Source organism: Pagrus pagrus (assembly GCF_965226575.1).
Source record: "Pagrus pagrus genome assembly, chromosome: 8".
Taxonomy (NCBI): Eukaryota; Metazoa; Chordata; class Actinopteri; order Spariformes; family Sparidae; genus Pagrus; species Pagrus pagrus.
Genome location: NC_140192.1, coordinates 23,433,349 through 23,454,717, shown reverse-complemented (window position 1 = coordinate 23,454,717; position 21,369 = coordinate 23,433,349). Strand labels below are relative to the sequence as shown.

Below are 21,369 nucleotides of genomic sequence, written 5' to 3'. Positions count from 1 at the left end.
GTTTGAGTCTTGGGGTGTGTATGTGTATTCACAATGGGGGTTGTGTGCGAAAAGCACCACCAAAGTGAAACAGGAATCCATCCATTTCCTGCTTTAGTTTCGGAGTGCTTGGGACAATAAACACAGTTAATTAAAATGGCTTCCAAGTTGAAGAAGTCACCAAAGGCTACAAGAAAACTTCCTTTTCTCCACAATACATTTCCCCTCTGTCACTCTTTCTCATTAGACCCATCTTTTCTCTTACGCTTTTCCTCATTTTAGCTCTCTTTTCAATTTTGGCATTTAAAAGTCAAACACTGATTATTATTAATATTTATTCAAATATGAATATGAACACTTTCTCAGCTTTAAAAAAAAATCAATGAAACATTTATTCTGTAGTTCTGTCTGCAGAGTTTTAAGTCACATGCACATACACAGATACTCCGGCTAACTCTTTGGTTGAGTGATGGTGGGATCGATTGGGTTTGATATTAAGTGACACATGGCCTTTGGAGTCACTAAATGCTACTCACCGACTGAAACCACCAGCGCTGAATTCCAATCCCCCAGTTACTTCTCAGGCTTGTCCCTGCAGTGACACTCTCTCCTCTGTCTCTTTCTCTGCCATTTCTTTCAGTCTGTATTTGCATCTTTCCCCCAGTCATTTCACAATCTGTGTGTCTTTTAAGTGTTGTTACGGTATTACTCGCTCATAGATTTCCACTGCTGAGCTCTTTCCTGAACACCGTGAGCCACAACCAGAGCTAGATTGAGCAGGAAAGTTTATGAGCTTCAGTGTAGCACAGATTATCATGCAGTGTTATACCAACATCCTGTAGTAGGTTTCACAAAGTGATTGTCATCTTTGTCTAAAAGAAAAAAAAAAGAAGAACAAAAACTGTTCAGTCAACGCAACATTTTAGGTTTAATACATTTCATGTAGTGATTTTCAAAAGTAATATAAAATGGAAAATGTACACAATCTTTTTTGGTGCTTTTTTAAGATGAAATGTTTTTTTCTCACCCTCACAGGCTCAAATCTGTCACGCTCTGTACCTGAAGATACATTTGTATTTATATACTGCAGATATAGAGTCCTCTCCCCTATAGAAGCGTTGCTGCTCTTTGTTACGCCTTTTGTCTTCTCTACCGGCTTAATTTTGATGTTTTATAAAAATGCCGGCACGGATACAGTTTGTTACTTATACATGTACAAAGACAAAGATAGTTAAATAGATAGATATAAATATATAAAATGCCATAAACAACAATTATTCAGATTGTGTTCTGATGTACATGATGCTGATGACGTGGCTCTCATACACATACTTCTGTTTCTCATTTGTTTTAGGAGGGCTACGGTGTGTTGGTCCTTAACCCCAACGAGAACTACCTGGAGGTGGAGAAGCCAGCCAAGTCCTCTCCCCTGCCCTCTCCTCCTGAGCCCTCGGACGAACCTGCTGAAAAGAGGGAGCGCAAAGACGATAAAGAGGGCAAAAAGAAGAGGGAATTCTATGAGAAGTACCGTAACCCACAGAAGGAGACAGAGACCGAGCGGATCCCCATACGCGTAAGTCGGAGAGGGAGGGAGGGACGGACGAAGGGATGGAGAGATGGAGGAGAGACAGAACAGGAGAAGCGAGGAGGGAAGTGATTGGAGAGCCGCGGCTGAGGGACAGAAGGATAGATGTTCATCAAACGCAGACATGATGGGGGAGGTGGACAGAGTGACAGTTTAGGGTCGTGGGAGGAGGAAGGAGAAGAGACATAGGTGAGAAAACGGGAGGGAGGAATCCAGGCAAGTTTGGAAGAGACAAAAGAGGCAAGAAGGTGCGGGGGGAGGAAGGCGGGAGGCGGCTAGCTGAGGAAGCTGGGGAAGGAAACGTTAGGTAACGAGGGATGAAGGGAGGATGGGAGGCAGAGGGAGAAAGAGAGGCTCTTGTGTGGTCAGCCTGTGTGTGAAGAGGTTGGCCGTGCTCCAGTCGCCTCTCAGTGAGCAAGTGTTAACCACATGGCTACCTCCCTCTCTCCCTCTTCCTCTCCCTCTTTCCCTCTCACTCTTTTTCTCTCTCAGATGGCGGGCCGGTCAGTGCAGCTCTGGCCCTTCACTCTTGTTGACCGCTGGGATTATTATCTCCCTAACACACACTCTGCAAACACACGGCAACATTCTTATCATGCCACGCTGACCGTACACCCCCTAATCACACACACACACACATATACATATACGTATACTCACACATGGCTCGAGGCACCTAGCTCAGCCAGCTTACCTTGTGATCAAACAAAGGAAGCAACCCTTTGCATACATGTAATTGTGAAAATAAATATGGCCAAAGTGATGAGAAATTAAACAATGTCGTCCTCTTCATGGATGTCTTTTGTTTCACCTCATAATGTGCTGCTTCAAGAGTTCCAGACATATTTTCCCTGTCTTAAAAGCTCTCATTCAGTAGCATTTTAAAGATTAAGAGCACGTCGGGCTCGACAGCAGTGTCCCCATCGATTATCTGCGTCGTACTTTGGTTGATGGCAGCAGCGTCACAGCAATTCATGTACGTTTGTGCGTGTGGGTGGGTGTTTGTGCATGTGTGTGTGTGAAATACGTCAGTCTCTGGTGTCTGACAAGAGTTAGGGCTGCTGTGGGACTAGCGGGCGGTGTGTGAGCTGTCAACGCAAGCTTCTTTTTTTTTTCTCACCCCCCCTGGCAGTACCTTTACACACACTCTAATAAGGGATAATTAGCTGCACTTCTATCTTACTCTATCGCACTTCTTTACATGCGTGCCGGATTCTCCCATCGTACAACTTGCTTTACACTTTCTGACATGAAGGTCTTATGGTAAATAATCCATCATGTCGTTCACGGTAATGTAGTCAAACTAACTTGCATCTACTGTCACTCATATGTATATTTCATTTCAAGCTATACCAAATTAAAATTCATAACCCAATGCTTATTAGATGCAGGTTTGTTATATCACATTGAAGTTGTCCGTATTGAGGCTGTCACGATAGCAGAATTTTAAACTTGGATCCAACACTAGAATAAAAACATTATACTCTACACCTCTTTTGATACCACAGCAAAATGAAAAAAGTCACACAAAATAGGTTATTTTCCTTCTTCTTAATAACAACCTGCACACATTGCTGATACAGAAAAAGTCACGGAACACATACCAACACATTTGTAATAATGTTAATATCTGTGCAGGTCTGTTTTGTATAATTATCGTAGCTGGTAAAGTTTTTAAATAATCAAGCATCAGTACTTTTTAAAACCTTATTGTGTATAGATAAGTGCATGTGTGGATGCCATCTACATTTTGCTCCATAGTACGTGTGTATTAATAACTTGTTTTATTTTAAAGGTGTAACTTTAATGGTACTCGTGTTACATAATGATCTCTTTTTCTTCCATTTCTCTTTTCTCCTTATACATAAAAATCTCTTCCCCCGCTCTCGTCCTCTTGCCTTAAATCTTTAACGCTCGGTAGCGTTAGCAAGTGCAAGATCGTTAACACAGTCCCAACCAAGGTTTCCACTATCCTACGAGGAAGCATGCAGTATTATTCACATCTCGATATTGGGCTCGACTTGCTTCCCCCGCGTCTGCATAATGCATGCAAGACAGGGTCAGTTGCATTGAGACAAGGACGGTATGCAGCAACGTGAGTGTCTTTTTGAGACTCCGAAATACTGTGCAGTTTAACAGCCTCAGCTTTTAACAACTCGAATGGAATTCGGGATGGACGACATAATGAGTAATTGAAGAAAAAAAAAGCTCACCAGCTCTTTGACGTGTCATGTCACTCTTCTGTTTAATATACTGTAAGATAGCACATTGATAATTGATTTAGCAGTCTGTAACAGCGCAGTTTTCGGTGGTGTAGCGTTTAGAGCCGAGAGATGGATAAAGAAAATTAGCTTTCTCTGTCTGTTTTTTTAAACCAGCAGGCTAATACAAAATTATCCTCATTAACCAGAAAGGTAGGGGTCATTAAGAAGGTTTAGATTTTCCAGCCAAATACACTTGTCCTTAGATTTAGAGATTGCAAGACTCGGGATAAAGATTAATGGGTGAGCAGGTCGGCCCTGTGTTGATGCCCCTTGAATTTTGACCTTTGACCCAGAAGTCAGCAGGATGTGAGTGTGTGTGACCTCGCCTCCATCGTCCATGCCTCCTCCTGCACCGCTTTACTCTTCACTGCTCTGCCTCTGTCCGCCCCAGAGTAAGCTGTCACACACACGCACGCACACACACACACACACACACACACATACCGGCAGAAGACAAAAGAGTAAAGGAGGTAGAAAAAGAACTAAGGTTTTGGCATTTGTGTGTGTGTGTGTGTGTGTGTGTGTGTGTGTGTGTGTGTGTGTGTGTGTGTGTGTGTGTGTGTGTGTGTGTGTGTGTGTGTGTGTGTGTGTGTGTCTTTCTCCTTCACCTCTGTTAGTCAGGGTGGGTGGTGGATCAAATCAAACCTCTTTAGCAAGGCTGTTTTCATCTTTTTTTTTTTTTTTTTTTACAGCACCCTCCCAAGACACGTGCACTCACACACACACACACACACACACACACACACACACACACACACAAACCTTTTTTATTCACTACACCTCACACTCAAACTCCCGCTGAGCTGCCAGACCACCTGCACACAGCCTTTCAGACACACACACACACAAACCTGAATATATAACTCTTCTCCTCGCATTATAATGAAACTCAACATTACTCAAAAATTACTTCATGGCTCGTTCTGTTTTTGTAACCGAGACTCATAAAATTACATTTTCATTCTTGTCTTTATACTACATTGACACACAAAGACTGACATACACACACAAGCACGCACACACACATCAGCCCCCTGATAGAGTTGAGTTGATTAATACGCTTCCTTACACACATTAATAAGCTCTTAACTGCTTTTAGGAATCTTACTTTTTAGCCTTGGGTTCATAGTGTGCAACCTCTCAACCTTATCTAATCCCTCTCCTCTCCTCTCCTCCAGATCACACACCACTGGGCCATGTTTAGGGGGATGTTGGTGGAGGAGGGAGAAGAGAAAGCGAGGACAGAGGGAGGGATGGAAGGATAGAAAGTCTGATCGGAGGGATGCTGATGAGGATAGTGGAGGAGTGGTGGTGGGGGGTGCTCTCTTAGCACTTTGCCATATAGAAGTTTGGGAGTTCACTTTACTTTGAATTTTAGCAGTAATCCAGTTAGCTATTTTCTGTCAGCCAAGCGGAGGAATGGCAGGAACAAAAGGCACATTCATGGGCTTAAGAAGCTTCCAAAGAGTTCACCCAAGGCTGGCTGGCTGGGATTAGGCCAGCAGGCCCTGGAAAGAAGAAGGGAAAAAAAAGAGCAAAGGGGACAAAAAACAGAGCTTCGCCTTCCTTTAAGCACCACTTATTTTTATAAATGACTGGAATACTTTTCTCTCATAGTTTTTTTTTTAATGCTTTTACTTTTAGCATCTTACATTGTACGTTTCTTCAATGTTCAGCGAGAGAAATAGACTGAGAGGCCCTCACTCCAATGGCATTTTGAAGAAGCAGATTGAGACTATTCCTTCTGTTCTTTGTAGGATTGAGACCGGTAGACATTGAATGCTTTCACTATGACATGCTTTCTCTACACATATTCATTGGGTACATTCATACCACAACGAAGAAAAAATATTGGGGTCTTCAGCTCTTCGTAGTGTTTCCACTCAAAGGATTTATTATTTACCTCATGTTGAACCATTTTTGGCTTTTTTTGCACATCATACCTTTAGTTCTTCTGTCCTCAGTCTTTGTACAGTTGTGGTGTTTAATTTCTTGGCGACGGACGTGACACAGACAGGGTTTCTTGTACTATCACACACGGATCTCACTGTTGTGGATTGTACATTGTGTGTCTCCTAAAGGAAGGAGCATCCATTATTTAGGCCCTGCCTCTCCAAGACCCATTATTCCCAGCTGCAGCTGTCCACAGGGGCCGGCTGAGATCCTTGTCCTTGTCTGTGTTTAGCAGATGATGTCCTGTTTCCCCATGTTCACACTGTACTACAAAAGGTCCTATTCACTTGCGTCTATGCACACACACCTACACACACGTACACACATACCAAAACTTGATTATGAACATTAAGACATGGACACACAAGCACACACACGGGTAATTGTATTGGACATGGTGCTGCTGTGTTTCTCTATGGGACTGGGTTTTTGCTCTTTGTCACCTTCACCCCTTTGCCCCAATCTGTGGCCCACAAGCAATTATACAGACAGGGTTTATTTGACCTCTGACCTGTGGTCGTGCCAAGAAGTAAGGCTCAGCATATCCAAGGACAGGTAGGGACTTGATTAACCTCTGAACTTGGTCAGAGGAGAGGTCAATGAACAGGGCTAGAGAGCAGCTCACCTTCTTGCAGCTGAGAACAAATTGGCTGGATGCCATCTTTGTATTTTGGTGTGTATTTCCGTGTGAGTGTGGTCAAGTTAATGCTTGTGTATCTGTCTTCATGTGTATAAGTTTTCCTGTTCAAGGCTGCCGTACAAGCTCACTGTGGTGTTTGGCATGTTTTAAGTTGAAGTTTATCTTCTTGTGTTTGAATGTAGCGTCCATGTGTAAAAGTTTTTAAAGGGAGTGAGTCTGTTAGATTTTGTGCTTGTTAGTGAGCGAGCGTTTCTGGATACGTGTAGCATGTTACATCTGTGTGTACACATACCTTGGTGTTTGTGTGTTTGCTCAAGGCAGAACCAGTGTAGTTGGTCTCAGATCCCTGCTCCCAATCTTCTAGTCAGGTCAACCATCAAACACATCCATCCTGCCCTCCCTCGCACCTCCCAACCACAGAGCTCCCTCTCTCTCTCCCTCCCTCTTCTCTCTGTGCACACAACCCTGTTGTGGATACAGACTGACCCGAATAAAGACATACACAGACACACACACACACACACGTACACACAAATGCTGCACCTCAGGGTCATCCTGGAACAAACACAGCCTTGTCTGCCTGCCCGCTCTCCTTTGCCTTATGTCAATTAATGGCTCGCAGTAATTTCACCTGACAATCCGGGCGGCAGCGCGAGGCTAGCCGAGATGTCACAGCGATGACCTTTCTGGCCCGCAGCCGCTCTTTTCTAATAAAGAATCTCACAAACCCACAGCAACTTCCTTTGTACTTTGTTAATGAGTTATTGATTTGAAACAATGCCCTGGCAAATATTGTCAGAGCAGACTGACCCCGCCAAGGTCATGCTATTTTATTGTATACAGTCTGAGCACGCTAATCTGCACGTGGGATGACATGTACGCTATAGTTTTTCTCCTTTCCCTGGCGCCGTCTCTCTCTCTCTCTCTCTCTCTCTCTCTCTCTCTCTCTCTCTCTCTCACTCACTTTCTCTCTCCTTATATGGTATATCCCTTCATTGCAAAGACGAATAACTCACCTACACATACATTTCTCACACACACAAACACACACACACAGCCCCCCTTGTTAGTCTGGCACACGTTTTTCACCTCGTTCTCCCTTTTCTCTGTCTCTTTCTCACATCATTATATTCCCAACTCTCCATAGGTACTATACCTGCTAATTACCCACAATGCCACAGTCATTATTTTCCCATCTCTGCCGCTAATTTGCTCCATACCTTCCTTTCCCCCACTCCAGCAGACCCATCAGCTCTCAGACAGCTTCTAGCTAACTTCAGCTTTCTGTCTACCTTAAAAGAGAGTAAAGAAAGAAACAAAGATGGTCGGGGGAAGGAAAAAAAGGGAAAGTGATGGCGAAGGAGTACACGTCCCAGACATTTATTAGAATGCAATTGCAAACAGGTGTCGTTGAGGTCCACTTTTTAATTGTGCACGCACACACACAAACACAAGCTAACTTACACTAATAACCTCTTTGCTAAAACCAAATGTGTAATTATGTACGTTGCTTATTTAATATTCAATCATTACGCTAAATGAAAACAATCCTGTTCCGTGCTGATCAGAACATATTAAACAGTGTAATGAGTTGGGCTGCAGGTGGGTTTACACAGTGTGTGGCCCGAGAGCAGGAGAGGACTGAGAGATTAAGAGCGATCGGCCAGCTAGTCAGAGTTTGTGTCCGACAGTGAGAAGGTGTGAGAACGCTCCCGTGTAATTTGAGTAGTTTCTTCCTCTGTCGTTTGCTGGAAGGAAGTTTTGGATAATATTGATGTGTGATGTCCGCTTTTAATGCTTTAAGTTTAATTCAGCTCTCACTCTAACACCTTGAAATACTTATTGACATTCTTGCAAGATTGAAACCAGCACTGCTCAAGCAAAACAGTCCGGACCCAATAAAGTTGTTTAGGGATCCCGTGACACTGTCCTGACACTTCTGGCTCCCACTGAAAAGTTTCTGAGTGTACAAAGTAGTCTGAAGTCCCGTGTGTTTTGGATGACTGTTGAGGAGGAGCAGGAGGGAGGAGCAGGGAGGTCTGAAGTGGTTGTTTGTCAGAGTGTGTTGATGTTGTTAGATTCATTGTTTCCTGTGTTGGTCAGACACTGGGTTTGTGTTGGCGTTGGGTCTGTTATTCTGGCTGCAGCACACTCCTCTCCTCCAACCTCCTCTCCCTGTTTCTCATTACAATGAATAAACACAGGGCAAGAAATGCACTGGACAACTTTTGTGTGTGTGTGCATGGGTTCAGGGAATTATGTGTGCCTTTGGAAGAGACTGTGAGTTGTTGTTGTGTAAGTAATGGAAAAAGCTAAATTGAACAAAATCTTAAAACTAGAATTGGAAGGCAGACACAGTTGGAACCACTTACGGACTAAAATGGGGTAGATGGTCATGCTCAGTGTTGTGTAGCAGGTTGTCTAGCAGTTTTAAAGGTGACGTAACTTATAACACATAATCAGAGTTCTGTTGATTGGTAGCAGGAACTTTGCTAAAACCACATTTTGGTTAGCTGACTCACTGCAGCCTCTCGGGTCAACCTTGATTCCAAAACAGCTGCACTGCTGTGTACAATGTAAATAAAACAGAATGCAATTATTTGCAAACTATGTTTACGGACAGCGGTTGTACAAACCAATCATGTGTTACACAAAGTGGTGAAACTTGGCCTATCCTTGATTGGGAAATGATTGAACCTTTCAAAGATGCCCCTCTCATACCCAATCATGATACTATTACCTGCTGCCAATAAACCTGTTTACCTGTGGAATGTTCCAAACAGGTGCCTTTTTTGAGCTTTCACAAATGTACCCGGTCTTTTGTGGCCCCTGTCCTGACTCAAATTCAGAATAAGAATAACATGTACCCGAAGTCAGAGCTCAGAGCTGCGAGAATATGTCAAACTCAGTATCTGAGTTTAATCTAATCTGATATTGCTGTGTTGGTGTTCCTGGAACATCATAATTAATGTTGCTTCAGGACCATCATTGAAACTGACCAATCATGTCAATCAGCTTAGTGACTAAAAGGCCCTGACACCAGGCCAATGGTCATTGTCAGGGCCGTCAGTGAGCGTCAGTGGCCCTTTTCAGTCCAGTGCATCTTGGAGCATTAGCACTGGACAGCCCTTGTCACAGGCTTTTTGGCCAATTGAGCAGATTTGGAATCAGCAGTGGCTCGTCAGTGAGAGAAAACACTGATTGGCTGTTCAGGTAAGCAGATAGATGCACAAAAAGAGAAACGGAAACAGAAAGGGAAAGAGTATCTTGTAGTATCTTTCTTGTGGTATCCATAATTTTACCCATTTAGTGTCGAGAATGTCTGATAAACAGTTGCAAATGGCAGTGGCGATGTTAGCCAGAGTGGTGTTTGCTTCCTTATGTACTTCTTAATCATAGCAACGGTTTGTATATTGGCAAAAAGGTATTTTTTCCACGCAGGCGCAGAACATACAAGCTTGTTGGCCATCAGCTGTAGTCTTTGCGGTGTGTTCAAGTGCAGCTTTTTGGCCAAGACACAGGAGACACAACAGTCGCCCTTCGATGCAGCTAGTTCTTTATGTCATTTTGTTGCGTAAAGGGAACAAGAACCGGAAAAATATGCACATGGGAGAAATGATCTTTTCAAACACGTTTAACGTCTCGAAAGTGTCCAAACCATGTTTTTCTAAACCTAACCAAGTCTTTTAGTGGCCCAAACCTCAGTATTTAAGTACCTTAATTCTAACCATAGACACACAGAAAACTGAAAAGAAATTGAGATTAATAAGGGAACAGTATGACGATATGTTCCAAATGGGATACGAATCCAGTTTCTTGCGTGAGAGTCTTATACTTAAGTCACTCAGCCATGATGGCTTGCTTCCAATGCAATTTTTGTCACTGTTTTGTAAGTTGAAATAATTGTCCTGGAAGAACACTAACTACGATCTTCCAGGAACAACACAAACACAAGTTGCAAAGCTCTGACATACCAACAGTGTGATTGGCCAGTGTTCCTGGAACAACACCAACACACAATCAGATGCACCCAAAACTCATCCCATAGACTGCTGTCTCTTTCTGTTAGACACACAGATTTACTGGATAACCTTCATAATGTGTATCACTCACTGTCTCTCTCTATCTTTTTCCATTTCACAAGCCCTGTCTGCCATTTTTTTATTTCCTTTTGACAATAGTCAGCGGTCCGCATCTGGAGACAGTCCGAGACCGTCCAGGGTGCAGATTTATACTTTATATTCTCTGAGGGACTGTATGGATCACTATATATTCGGAAACCCACAATTCACACACAATCAGTACACACCCTCAAATGTCCCTTGACAGTCATGGCTGAAGGATGTTGGCAACAGGTGTGCAGTTGGGACGCTATTCTGACAGTGCTGGCAGATGCACACACACACACACACACACACACACACACAAACAAAAACACGCAAACAGTGTAGGGAAACTGTGGAAAATAAATAAATAAGTGAAGATACTGTGTGAGAGCTGGTGACAGGAAGCCGGTCTCACAGGGCGGTGCGCTCCACTGCAGCTAATTAACCCCAGGAAATAATTGCAACAATATGCAAATGCTGTTTAGATAATTCACTACACTGCCATGCCAGGTAGTCAGTCACTCTGTCTCCTGCCTTTGAGGGTGGAAGCAAATAACATTTGCTGTGTGTGAGGTGGGGTGACGGACTCATTTGACATTATGAAGACATCAACCGTGCAATGTTTCTTAAAATTATTATTATGTATAGTATAGAAATAAATAAAAAATACTCTTCTGATGGACTAAAAGTAAAATGTTGTCAGTTATCACTCTTTGCCACGCTTTGTCCGCAGTCAGTTGATATCAGCAATTTTGGAAGTAATGATGAAGTAAATGTCAGACAATCAGGCATTGTCACTAAAAGTAGGTGGAGAGGTGGACACAACAGGAGACTGAGGAGCGTAAAGAGAGTGAAACAGGTGGGTTCAGCGGAGAAGAAAAATGAGGTGGAGGAGAGCAGGATTGATGGAGGGAGGCAGGCTAATGAAATGGGCTTCACAGATGAAGGGCGACATGGCCGAGGAGAGAGCAGGGAGACTTCAAAAGACTTTAATGTCACAGCCTTTCACACAGACAACTCTGCTTCAGCCACTCCGTGCACGAGGGATAACACATGCACACATATGCACACGAGCACATGCACGGCTCTGATGGCAGAAGGGCAGGGCAGAGCAGAGCGGAGTTGCCTGCTCTTGCATCACACTCTGTGAATGGAGGTGGGTGCTGACACTACAACCCCCTCATGCTAATCTAGCAGTAAACACAAACACACTGACAGGTTAATTTACCTCTAGACAAACACAGCAACCAAAACACACATCAGCACATCATCAAATAGTACAAGCACACACACACACACTTGCACACAAACTTGTACACACAGATGCTCGCAAGCGAAAACATCTCATCAAATCACAGGCTGGCTTTAGCTTCTTTTATAAGTAAAATGTATCTTTTGTAACGTGTGTTCTACACTGTCTCCTCAATTACCACTTTTAGGAGAGCGGATGTTGAAGTAATTACCTATCTGTGATTACATACTGTCTTACTTTTTAAAATGCAAACGCATTTATGGAAACTAACAGGATAGTCTCTTAAGACACCTCCTCTGTCCTTTTCCTCATATCACTAATTATTTGTTTTGGAGTCACACAGAAGAGTTTGACACTCAATTAACAGATGAGCTTCCATTCTCTATAGGCCATGTGTTTGTTTATGTCGAGATATTCTTTTTTTATATGTATACATCTGTATGCTAATTAAGAGAAATGTGTGCGTGTGTGTGTTTGTGTTTGCATCCAGCATTTTGCTATCTTAAATACTGTGATGCAGGTGTTTCTAGTCTACAAAGCTCCGTGTGTAGAGCCGCCTCTTGTGGGAATGTATTGTTGATTTCTATTGTGAACCAGACAGTTTGATAGGAAATCAAAGTCTAGAATCAATGTCACAAGTTCATTAACGGATGCCCTTTTCTCGCCTGTACTTTTACTATTGTTCTTTCCAGCCGTGGATAAGCACTTACATCTCTGGTTAATTAAACACGTCTTCTGGTCGTGTGTGTGTTCCTGCACATGTGTGTGTGTGACTGTGTGCATGCAGATGAGAGTAAGAACCTATGTAAGGGTATTAATTGTGATTGTGTGCATGGATGCAAAACTGTGGCCGAGTGTGTGTGTGTTTTGTAAATGCATGTGTGTATCTCCTCTGTTGTTTTTTTTCCTTTGACCTTCCCCTAGTGTCTTCCCATTATGCCTCTGCTGGTGTATAGATGGGCCATCGATTCAGCAACGGGGCACAAATTAAGATTTAAACGTTACGTCACACAGCCTATTGAGTTTTACATTTAGGGCATTTGCAATATGCAAGACTTATTGATCAACTGAAGTGTGGCTCTTTATAGAAATAACCTCAGGCCACCAACACTTTTTTGTTTCTCTTTTATTTCTTTGTCACTGGCCCCAGGGTGCAGGTTCTGATGCTGTAACGTTAAATTTCGAAAGAGTTTGATCACTCTATTGATGCGTCATTCCCATTGCATCAACACATCTTAAATGTTTTGTAATTGCACTGAAGTTTGATTTAGTTGACAGCCTCCAAGCTCAGATTTCTTAAAGACTCTTTTGTTATGGATGTAACATTGGGGTTGCTCTTTTTGTGTTGCAGGAAAATGGTTCCTCCGAGGAACACGTGCTGTACGTGTGGGACCACTTTGTGTCCAAAGCAGCAGCCAAGAATGTCTTCATCGTGGCCCACAGCTATGGGGGGCTGTCTTTCGTTGAGCTGGTGAGTGTTTCAGTTTTCCACTTATCCTGCTTCCTACCTCCCACCGACAAAAAGACATACAGCGCGCTCCTGTCAGGACAATCACTCTGGAAAATCTGCATATTCCAACTCTTCCGCACATACATACAGTATGAACATGCAGAGCAGTACCAGCAGCGGTTACCTCAGGGGGACAGGCAGCAGAGTGATAGCGTGTGAAACATGGTGAAACAATTAAAAATAAATAGCATTTAGTTTCTTCCAAAAAGTGCTGCCTCTGTAAACAATCTGGTTCATCCTTGTCCTTGGGCACCATCCATCTCCTCCACACTTAAAGAACAGGAGTAGAACAGGGGGAAGGAGCTGGATAAAGAAATGCAGGGATGGCAATGCAACAACAGTGGTACTGTTAAACCAGATCTGCTGCAGAGCATGCAGATCTCCCAGCTTCAAGAGAGACTGAGGATAGGTTGAAAGATGGTGGGAGGGAAGTGGATTCAAAGGAATTAATGGTGCACAGGGGAGGGTGAAAATAAAAGTTTATCCAGCTTCTTGGCTTCATAACCGCACCCTTCAGCTAAATGGGCCTACAGTGTGTCTTTTGCAGGTTATATGAAGGCTACTGAGGTTAATGCCTTATTTTGAAGTCTTTAGTTTACTCTGATGTCCTAGTGGGATTGCATCACATATCAATCATCACTTTCTCTTCTGTTAGTGTTTTAATGACTAGAGTTACGTCTTAATAAAGCTTCAGTCTGCAGATTACCAAGATCATCATGGTGAGTTATCCAAACCAGGTCAGAGTCATAGTTGATGGTGAGGAAGTTTATGTTTTTACCCTGCTAGCTTGCTGCTTGCGGCCTGATTTATCATCCAGACTAATGTCTATACTGGTGACATATAAAGCAATAAAAACTCATGTACTGTGCAGTTAATGTGCTTCAAAAGGGATAAAATCTCACTCCGGCTTTGCTACAGAGAGTGTTTGCAGATGATATAAAGGTAAAAAAAAATGCACTTTGTGTTTTATGCATTTCTTTTTTGCAGTCTATGTGATTGATCATTATTGCATAATTGTTATAATGACTTTGCTTCATCACTGAACAACAGCAACAGCTACATGTAGTACTTTCAGGTCATATTCCTACAGAGATGTGGTTATTTTAAAGCAGACCTACAAGACTTTTTTTGTTTTTGTCCTTTTCTTGAGTGTGTTTCTTAGGTTCTTGTGCATGTAATAGGTCTTGAAAGTTAAAAAGCCCAAAGTCTGTGCCAACAGGAGCTCCTCTCTCCCACAGAAAGCACTGCTCCTGATAGTGCCTGATACGCCTTGTCAGTAGTCCCGCCTTTAATTCCGTGACTTCTTGACATCACTATGTCATCATGTCACACATTTGCATAATGTGTGCCTATATTTAAGGTAGAAAGTAAAGAAGTAAAGCTAACTGGAAGTTGAAAACACGACAGAGCCGACCGGAAACACAGTGAGCAGTGCGTGTGTTGAGCTGACCAATCAAAGCAGACTGCGTATTAAAGTGACAGGAGCTAAAACAGAGCATTTCAGACAGAAGGAGAATACAGAGCCACTGTACTGGACCATGTGAGAAAACTGATGCATTCTTCTGAGCATTAGAGCACTTAAGCCTATTCTAGTAACCCAAAATAAATGATAAAACCTGAAAATGAGCATAATATATCTCCTTTAAAGATCACTTTTAGCTGATACAGTATGTAAACACATCTTTGTGCTTTTCCCCCTGTTAAATCAAGGATACAGCAGCTATCTGTAGCTTGATAAGAGAAAGAAAAGAGAAAACAAACATTTTTTTTTTTATTTCTAACCTAAAAGTATTTGTGGCTTCTGACATTTCAACAACCACTTGTATGTGGCCAGCTTGGCTCAGTGCCAGGCTTATTGTGAACATGCTGTGCTTAGCTTTGGAAAAACTATTAACGCAAAGGGCTGCACTGTATTAAGATCTGGTGGCTAACATACTGTGCTTGTTGTGTTTGCAAACCTCTCTATGATCTGAAAGATGCCTTACATCGCCAGTCTGCCGGTTTCTTGATCTGAAGGATTTACTGCTAGACTCACCACATCCCATATTATTCAGGACATATCTCTCCTCTTTTCTTAGGAAAGGGAAGAGGAGGGAGGCGGCACAATGAGGATACGGCTAGTGGGGGATTAAAGGTGGGCACTTGTCCCACTGGTGTTTTCAGGAATATTTTATTTCTTTCTTTCTCTTTCACCTACTCTTTTTTGTTTAGTATTTTGTAATTTTAATTTGGCTGCTAAATATTCATGCAGTGTTTTGTCCGTGACAGCCTCACAATCTCCTGGGCTTTCTCGCTGTGTGACGAAGACTAGCTATTCTCTCTATTTGTCTCTTTCTGTCTCCCTGTGTTTCCTTCAGTCAGCTTCTCTGTGTGTGTGCGTGTAGAGGCCTTGACGAGGTTCTTACTGCTTTCTTTTATGTGATGTCCTTGTCATGTGAGAATCTTATTTAGAAACACTCATATACAGCATGTGCATATATAAATACATAGCATATAGCGGGTGCAGTATGGGGACGTTAACATCAAAACGGAGACTTGAAAGATCTTTGTGTTCGCTTTAAGTGACAAGGTGTTCAAATACACCATTGGCAGGCTTCCCTCGAGGCCATCCCAACGTCTCTCGGTGTTGAAACTCCTTCACCTCTTTCAGCCTTACACAAACACACATTCATAGTTTTTAGGTGCTACCTTCTATTGTCCACCTGTACCTGTCAGCATCTTTGTCTGTCCAATCTTGTCGGTTTTGAATAGAGTTTTTTAGGTGCATTGTTCGTAGAAAGTGTTCGTCTCCTGGCTTTTATCCAGATGCACTCAAACTTCTTCCCACTCACAGACGTGCACCTTACAGGAGTACCATATAAATACACACATGGGATTGAAAGCCGCCCGCCATACATTTCTTCCTTGTTATTGCTGTGTTTTTGTGCTTCCTCACACATAAGCATGCACACTCTCACTCACTTACAAGCGAGCACAAACACACACATACATACATAGATACATGCGCGCACCATCTACTTAATTGAGGAGAAAGTGGTCCAGCGGGACAGGGAGGGGAGATGTGTGCGCATGAGCAGGCGAGTGGAGAGTGGAGCCTTGCGGGATGAACCGTTTGACACATGAGAAGACCCAGAGAAAACAAGCTGTCTGTGGGTTAATTACTACTCCCCTTTGCAGTTAATAAATACATTTCTGATCAAGCACATCAAAAAGGCCCGCCATTAATTTCTCCTGCTCGCTCCCCTTGCTCCGGAGCATGTTAGCCCCTGTTTGGAGCGCTCAAGTGTTTCATTGCAATTTGATTTCTTTTAAAACACTTCACAGTGTGTACGGACTAATTATAGATACATCAAAGACTAGCTAACTGCCTTTGAATGAGAGCGTGAGAGAGAAAGAGAGGCTTGCGCTGCAGGGGGAAGGCAGCTCGCTCCGTCTCTGCTTCGCCCCCACTTTTTTTTTCTTTTCGCCCTTTTCCCCTCTCTATCGTTCTTTAGCTATCACAGAATCCATCCATCCATCTTATTTCACTGTTTTTCAGTTCTCTCCTTCTCTCTATCGCTCCCTTAGAGTCTCTAGTCTCCTCTGACATCTGCTTTCATGCTTGGCCAGCCTGCTCCTCCCTGCTCCTCCTTCGCTGTCTCTCTCAGCTGTATAGTTTTAAAGGAAGATGGGTCATGTTCCCCCAGTCGTGCAACTTTGTTTTGAACCCAGTATTTCTATATTCCCTTCAAAGTCTTAGGGGTTTAAGCATGTCTGTGTACTGTCTTTCTCTATACATCACTCCCTTTCCGACACACATAAACTGGCCGTGCTCCTCCAGGTTCCAGGTTTGCATTATCCTTTCTTCACCTGAGGGCAAAGTCTCACCCCATAACAAACCGTGGAGACAGTATAGGACCGAACAGAACAGAAAACCGTCCGTCTCTTTCTTTGTTGCCAGTAGTGCGGGGGGGTGGACGTGTAAGTGGTAGTGGTAGCTGTGTTGGGGAAGGGTTGTCTAACCCGCACTAACCTTCTCGCTCACAGAGTGAAAAAGGAGCGATCTTATTGGATAGGACAGGGCAGCATTATATAAGGTCTTATGTAAGAATGCATCTGTCTCCCAGTACACAAATGTGTGGGTGCCAACCAGACAACCAGCCAGCCGCCACAACAGCCCCTCAAAAACATGATTACAGATTTTAAGTGCCCCCTGTACCATACATACAGTACATGCTTGCAAAATATCTCTCCGTACACTTTCTGTATGGTGCCATCTGTTTCAATCTATAATGAATATAGCTAGTTTTTCTCTCTCTCTGCCGTCCTTGGTTTCGTGTGTGTGCGCGCGTATGTGTGTGTTGTGGCTAGGTGTCAGATGTGGGAAGAGATGCTTGAGGTGAGATATGGAGGATTTGTTCACTCCTTGTGGACTTCATCGCTATACCGGTGTGTGGAGGATGAGAAAGATGAAACACTGGCGGGTGAATCAGTCGGAGTCGGAGAAGTTAGTTTTACATAGCTCGGAGTTGAGAAAGTGATTGAATTTCGCTGCCATGTTGTGGCATCCTCAGACTAAATTAAAGGTGTTTATGTTGTATAGTATGGGAAAATGCAAAAAGATGCCAAATGAGCTTTTCTACAACACTGTGCTTTGTTTGTGGCAAATCAGATTCACAGATTGAGTTACAAGTAAGGAAAAGTGGGTGCCTATACCCTCTCTCTTTAAGATTTTCCTTTCATTTAACACATAAAGTTTTCTAAACAAGCTCATTGCGACTATTACTTTTCTTACTCTGTTTGCATAGTCAGTCTTGTGGTTTTTCACTCCTTAATCGTCGTTAGTGTTACATTCTGAACCCTTTCACCACAGCATTTGATTTCTAAACTCCACTCTGCTTTATGTCCTGTTTTGTGCCCTCATTTCCTTCGTCCTCCTAATTCCCTCTCTCCCAGTCGTGGTGACCCTCAGGGCAGCGGCGGTGCCAACTATGCCCTCTGTGCAACACTCTTGGTCTGGCAGTGGTCTGTACAGCTCCATGACTGGCATGGTAACAGCCCACTGAACACATGGCACTGTGCAAACACTTCTGTTTGCAGTCCTGATCCTTTTTTACAGCGTGCTTCTGAAAAACCACAAAAAATATTAATTGTTGTTATCATATTTGATCCCTGTTTTTATTTATACAACTTTAAGTATCTGTATCTGGTCCTTTTTTAACCAGAGTCCAGGGGAAAACATTCATAGCGTGTTCTGGAGCCTCATCTTCTTTTTGTGAATGTCATGTTTGTTGTCAACTTCACTTATTAAATAAAAATATTCTTGATATTTTAGGAAATATGCTTATTTTCTTTTTATGTTCCTCTTGTGTATTTATGTGTAGAAATGGAAAATCAGATGTTTTGATTCAAGGTGATTGATTGCTGGAGGAAGTGACTGCAGCCTTTTAGAAGTTCTGCCCACATAGTTAAGTTGCTAAGATGGACTTGTGATTGGCTTGCCACCAAACGCAAAATGTAGATAATACACATTTGAAGTTTTGTCTTTAGTTGGAAGTTAGCCTTTCCACCCCGCTTCCAGTTTTTTTACTTCCCTAGACTGAACAGGTCCCGAGCCAGTCTCTCTATTAAACGAGCAAACATGAAGTTCCTATTGATCTTCTCAGGGTATCTTAATCCCATCCAGACAGCAAACATGTACATGCTCTAAAATGTTGGAGTATTCCTTTAAAATGTGTCAAACTAAGTTCCACATTTATATTTTTCTGAAATACTCTTCAAGGACCAGTGCAACCTTCACCTGAGTTCATCACAACACAAGCAAAAAATCACTTCAATTTGTTGACAAAATCATCCCAGCTGTGAAGACTTCCACACACAGGCTCTGAAAATCCCCTCGTCTAATGTTGTATGCACGTCTCGGCCGCCTTCGAAACTCTGAATGCTAGTCTGTCTATTGCTTCTGGAGGGGATGAAGAGAAGGTTTGTTTTTATCTCAAGGTTCTCCATAGCTAGCGGGCTTGCAAGCGGTGCAGTGGTAGTGCAGTTTCCTGTGAATATGTCCGTCTGCGTGTGCTGATGTGAATATGTGTGTTTGACTGTCTGTGTCTGCAAGTGGGTGAACACATCCTGTATTGGTCTGTGTGTCTTGTGGATGCGTGTGTGTGTGTGTGTGTGTGTGTGTGTGTGTGTGTGTGTGTGTGTGTGTGCACATATGCTTATGTGCATGTCTGTGTGTGTCACCCCTAGCCTGAAGACGCCTGTATCGTCCTGAGCAGAACAGCTTGGTGGAGAGCAGCTATCACAGAGCCACGTTAGGGGAGGAGAGGAGGAGAGGGTGAGAGGCGATGATAAATGGCTGGGGCACACTAGCAGAAATTAGTGGAGCCGTATGCAAAGCTGTGGCGTTTTGTTTGATGTGAAACAAAAGGACCACCATGACAAAAGTGCCTGCCAGCCTGCACAGCAGGACAGCAGCCCTCAGGACATACACCATCGCCACTGAGAAAGTGTGTATGTGCGTTTGCTCTTGTGCACGTGCGTTGGTACGCACTTGGGTGTGCGTGTATGCGGTAATGCATGCATATCATGCATGATGCTGTTTTCCAGTCCTGTCTATATTACGTATATTATCCCTCTCTGTGTTTTTATGCTCTGCTCGTAATGACAGACAATGCCTAGCCCTTTGTACACCATGAAAAGACATGGTTTCTTCCTCTGTACAGCTACAGCATATTTGCTCTATTAAGCGGCTGAAATATAGACGTCTAATTTCTTTGTGAATGAATAGGCATCTTAGAGAGCGGCTCTCCTCTTAACATAAGGATGTAAATTGAACTGTTTAAATGTCACAGCTAGCAAGCTGATTTGATTTGAATTGATTTGCTTGTTTCTGGGAAAGAAAGGACCTCCCTTGCCAAACCTTAGCTGCACTGGCTGCCACAGATAGACCAAGGTCTTTCTTTGCACCTCAACAACACATTGTAGGGCTTCTGAATTCTTCTATCTGCTGTGATTATGTACAAATGGCCTTCATTTGCCATCCATTTCAAAGCTGTAGTGCTGCATTGTGACTCGAGGCAGATGACGCAGACCAAATTACAGCGGGTTTGCTGCCTGAAAAGGATACTCACACAATAGGCTTTGTGAAGTATTCCCTTCAATACGTAGCCATTATTCTCACCTTTGTTGGTGTTTCTCTCTATGTTTCAGGAGCATCTTTGGTTTCTAGATTACATTTGTGGTGTTGGAGAGGATTAGGGGGTTGAAAATACTTTACTCACCTCTTGTCTCTCTTGTGCTATTTTTTCAATATCTAATAAAATTGATTTTGTCTGAGATTATAATTTGTTTTGTGTGCTCTATTTTTTCGGTTGGTGTCATTATTAAATGATCTTGTTAAAATGTTGCAGGACAATTAAGTTCTCAGAAATAAACACTGTCTGTTGAGCTGTTTGTCCTGACTGACTCTCACATTACACATATACAGCATCTCTCTTTTGAGACTTGTTGTTCCATTAATTGAAGGGAAGCAGCCCTAAAGTATAGCCGAGTAAAATACAGCAAAATTGCTTGTTTCCCTAACTTTTGTTCTTGTTATGAATTGTCCAGGGTTAGAAAGGTCATCTGAGACGTAGCCAACAACCAAGGGTGATTCCATGCATCACTTTCATATTATTTAAAATCTTGGGTATATATGTGTCTTATATAGTGTACAGCCCAAAGGCACACATGAAGCTCAAGCTCTGGCAGAGCAACGGTCAATACGCTTCAGGAAAATCATCAGTTTAAGAATACGTCTTCATAGCCACTGTATGCGCCTTTTACTTCTTTTGCAGTGTCTCAGTCTTTCTCCTTTCTTTGCTCTTTTTCTCTTTTTGAGAAAAAGATAGTTTGAGTAGATGTCTGCAGTCTGTCATGACCAGTCCAGCAAGTTACTGTCTATTGTTTTCTGCTTACAGCAATGAAAGTTATATCAGTCTCCAGAAGGTTACTGTGTACATAATAAAGTCATGCACAACTTCTAGTTGATCTGTGATTGCTCTTAAGTGATAGCAAATCAGACTCTGGTATATGAGGGTATTGGTTTGTCCTATGTGGT

General features: G+C 42.8%; 1 protein-coding gene across 1 annotated transcript in view; it reads left to right on the top strand.

Annotated features, from left to right (window-relative positions):
• The window catches only part of arb2a (ARB2 cotranscriptional regulator A), a 149,837-nt gene that overhangs the window by 61,877 nt on the left and 66,591 nt on the right, over nucleotides 1-21,369 (top strand). The window contains exons 7-8 of the mRNA XM_084360029.1: nucleotides 1,334-1,552; nucleotides 13,131-13,250. Coding sequence (XP_084216155.1) covers nucleotides 1,334-1,552; nucleotides 13,131-13,250 — 339 coding nt within the window. The remainder of the gene's footprint in view (nucleotides 1-1,333; nucleotides 1,553-13,130; nucleotides 13,251-21,369) is intronic.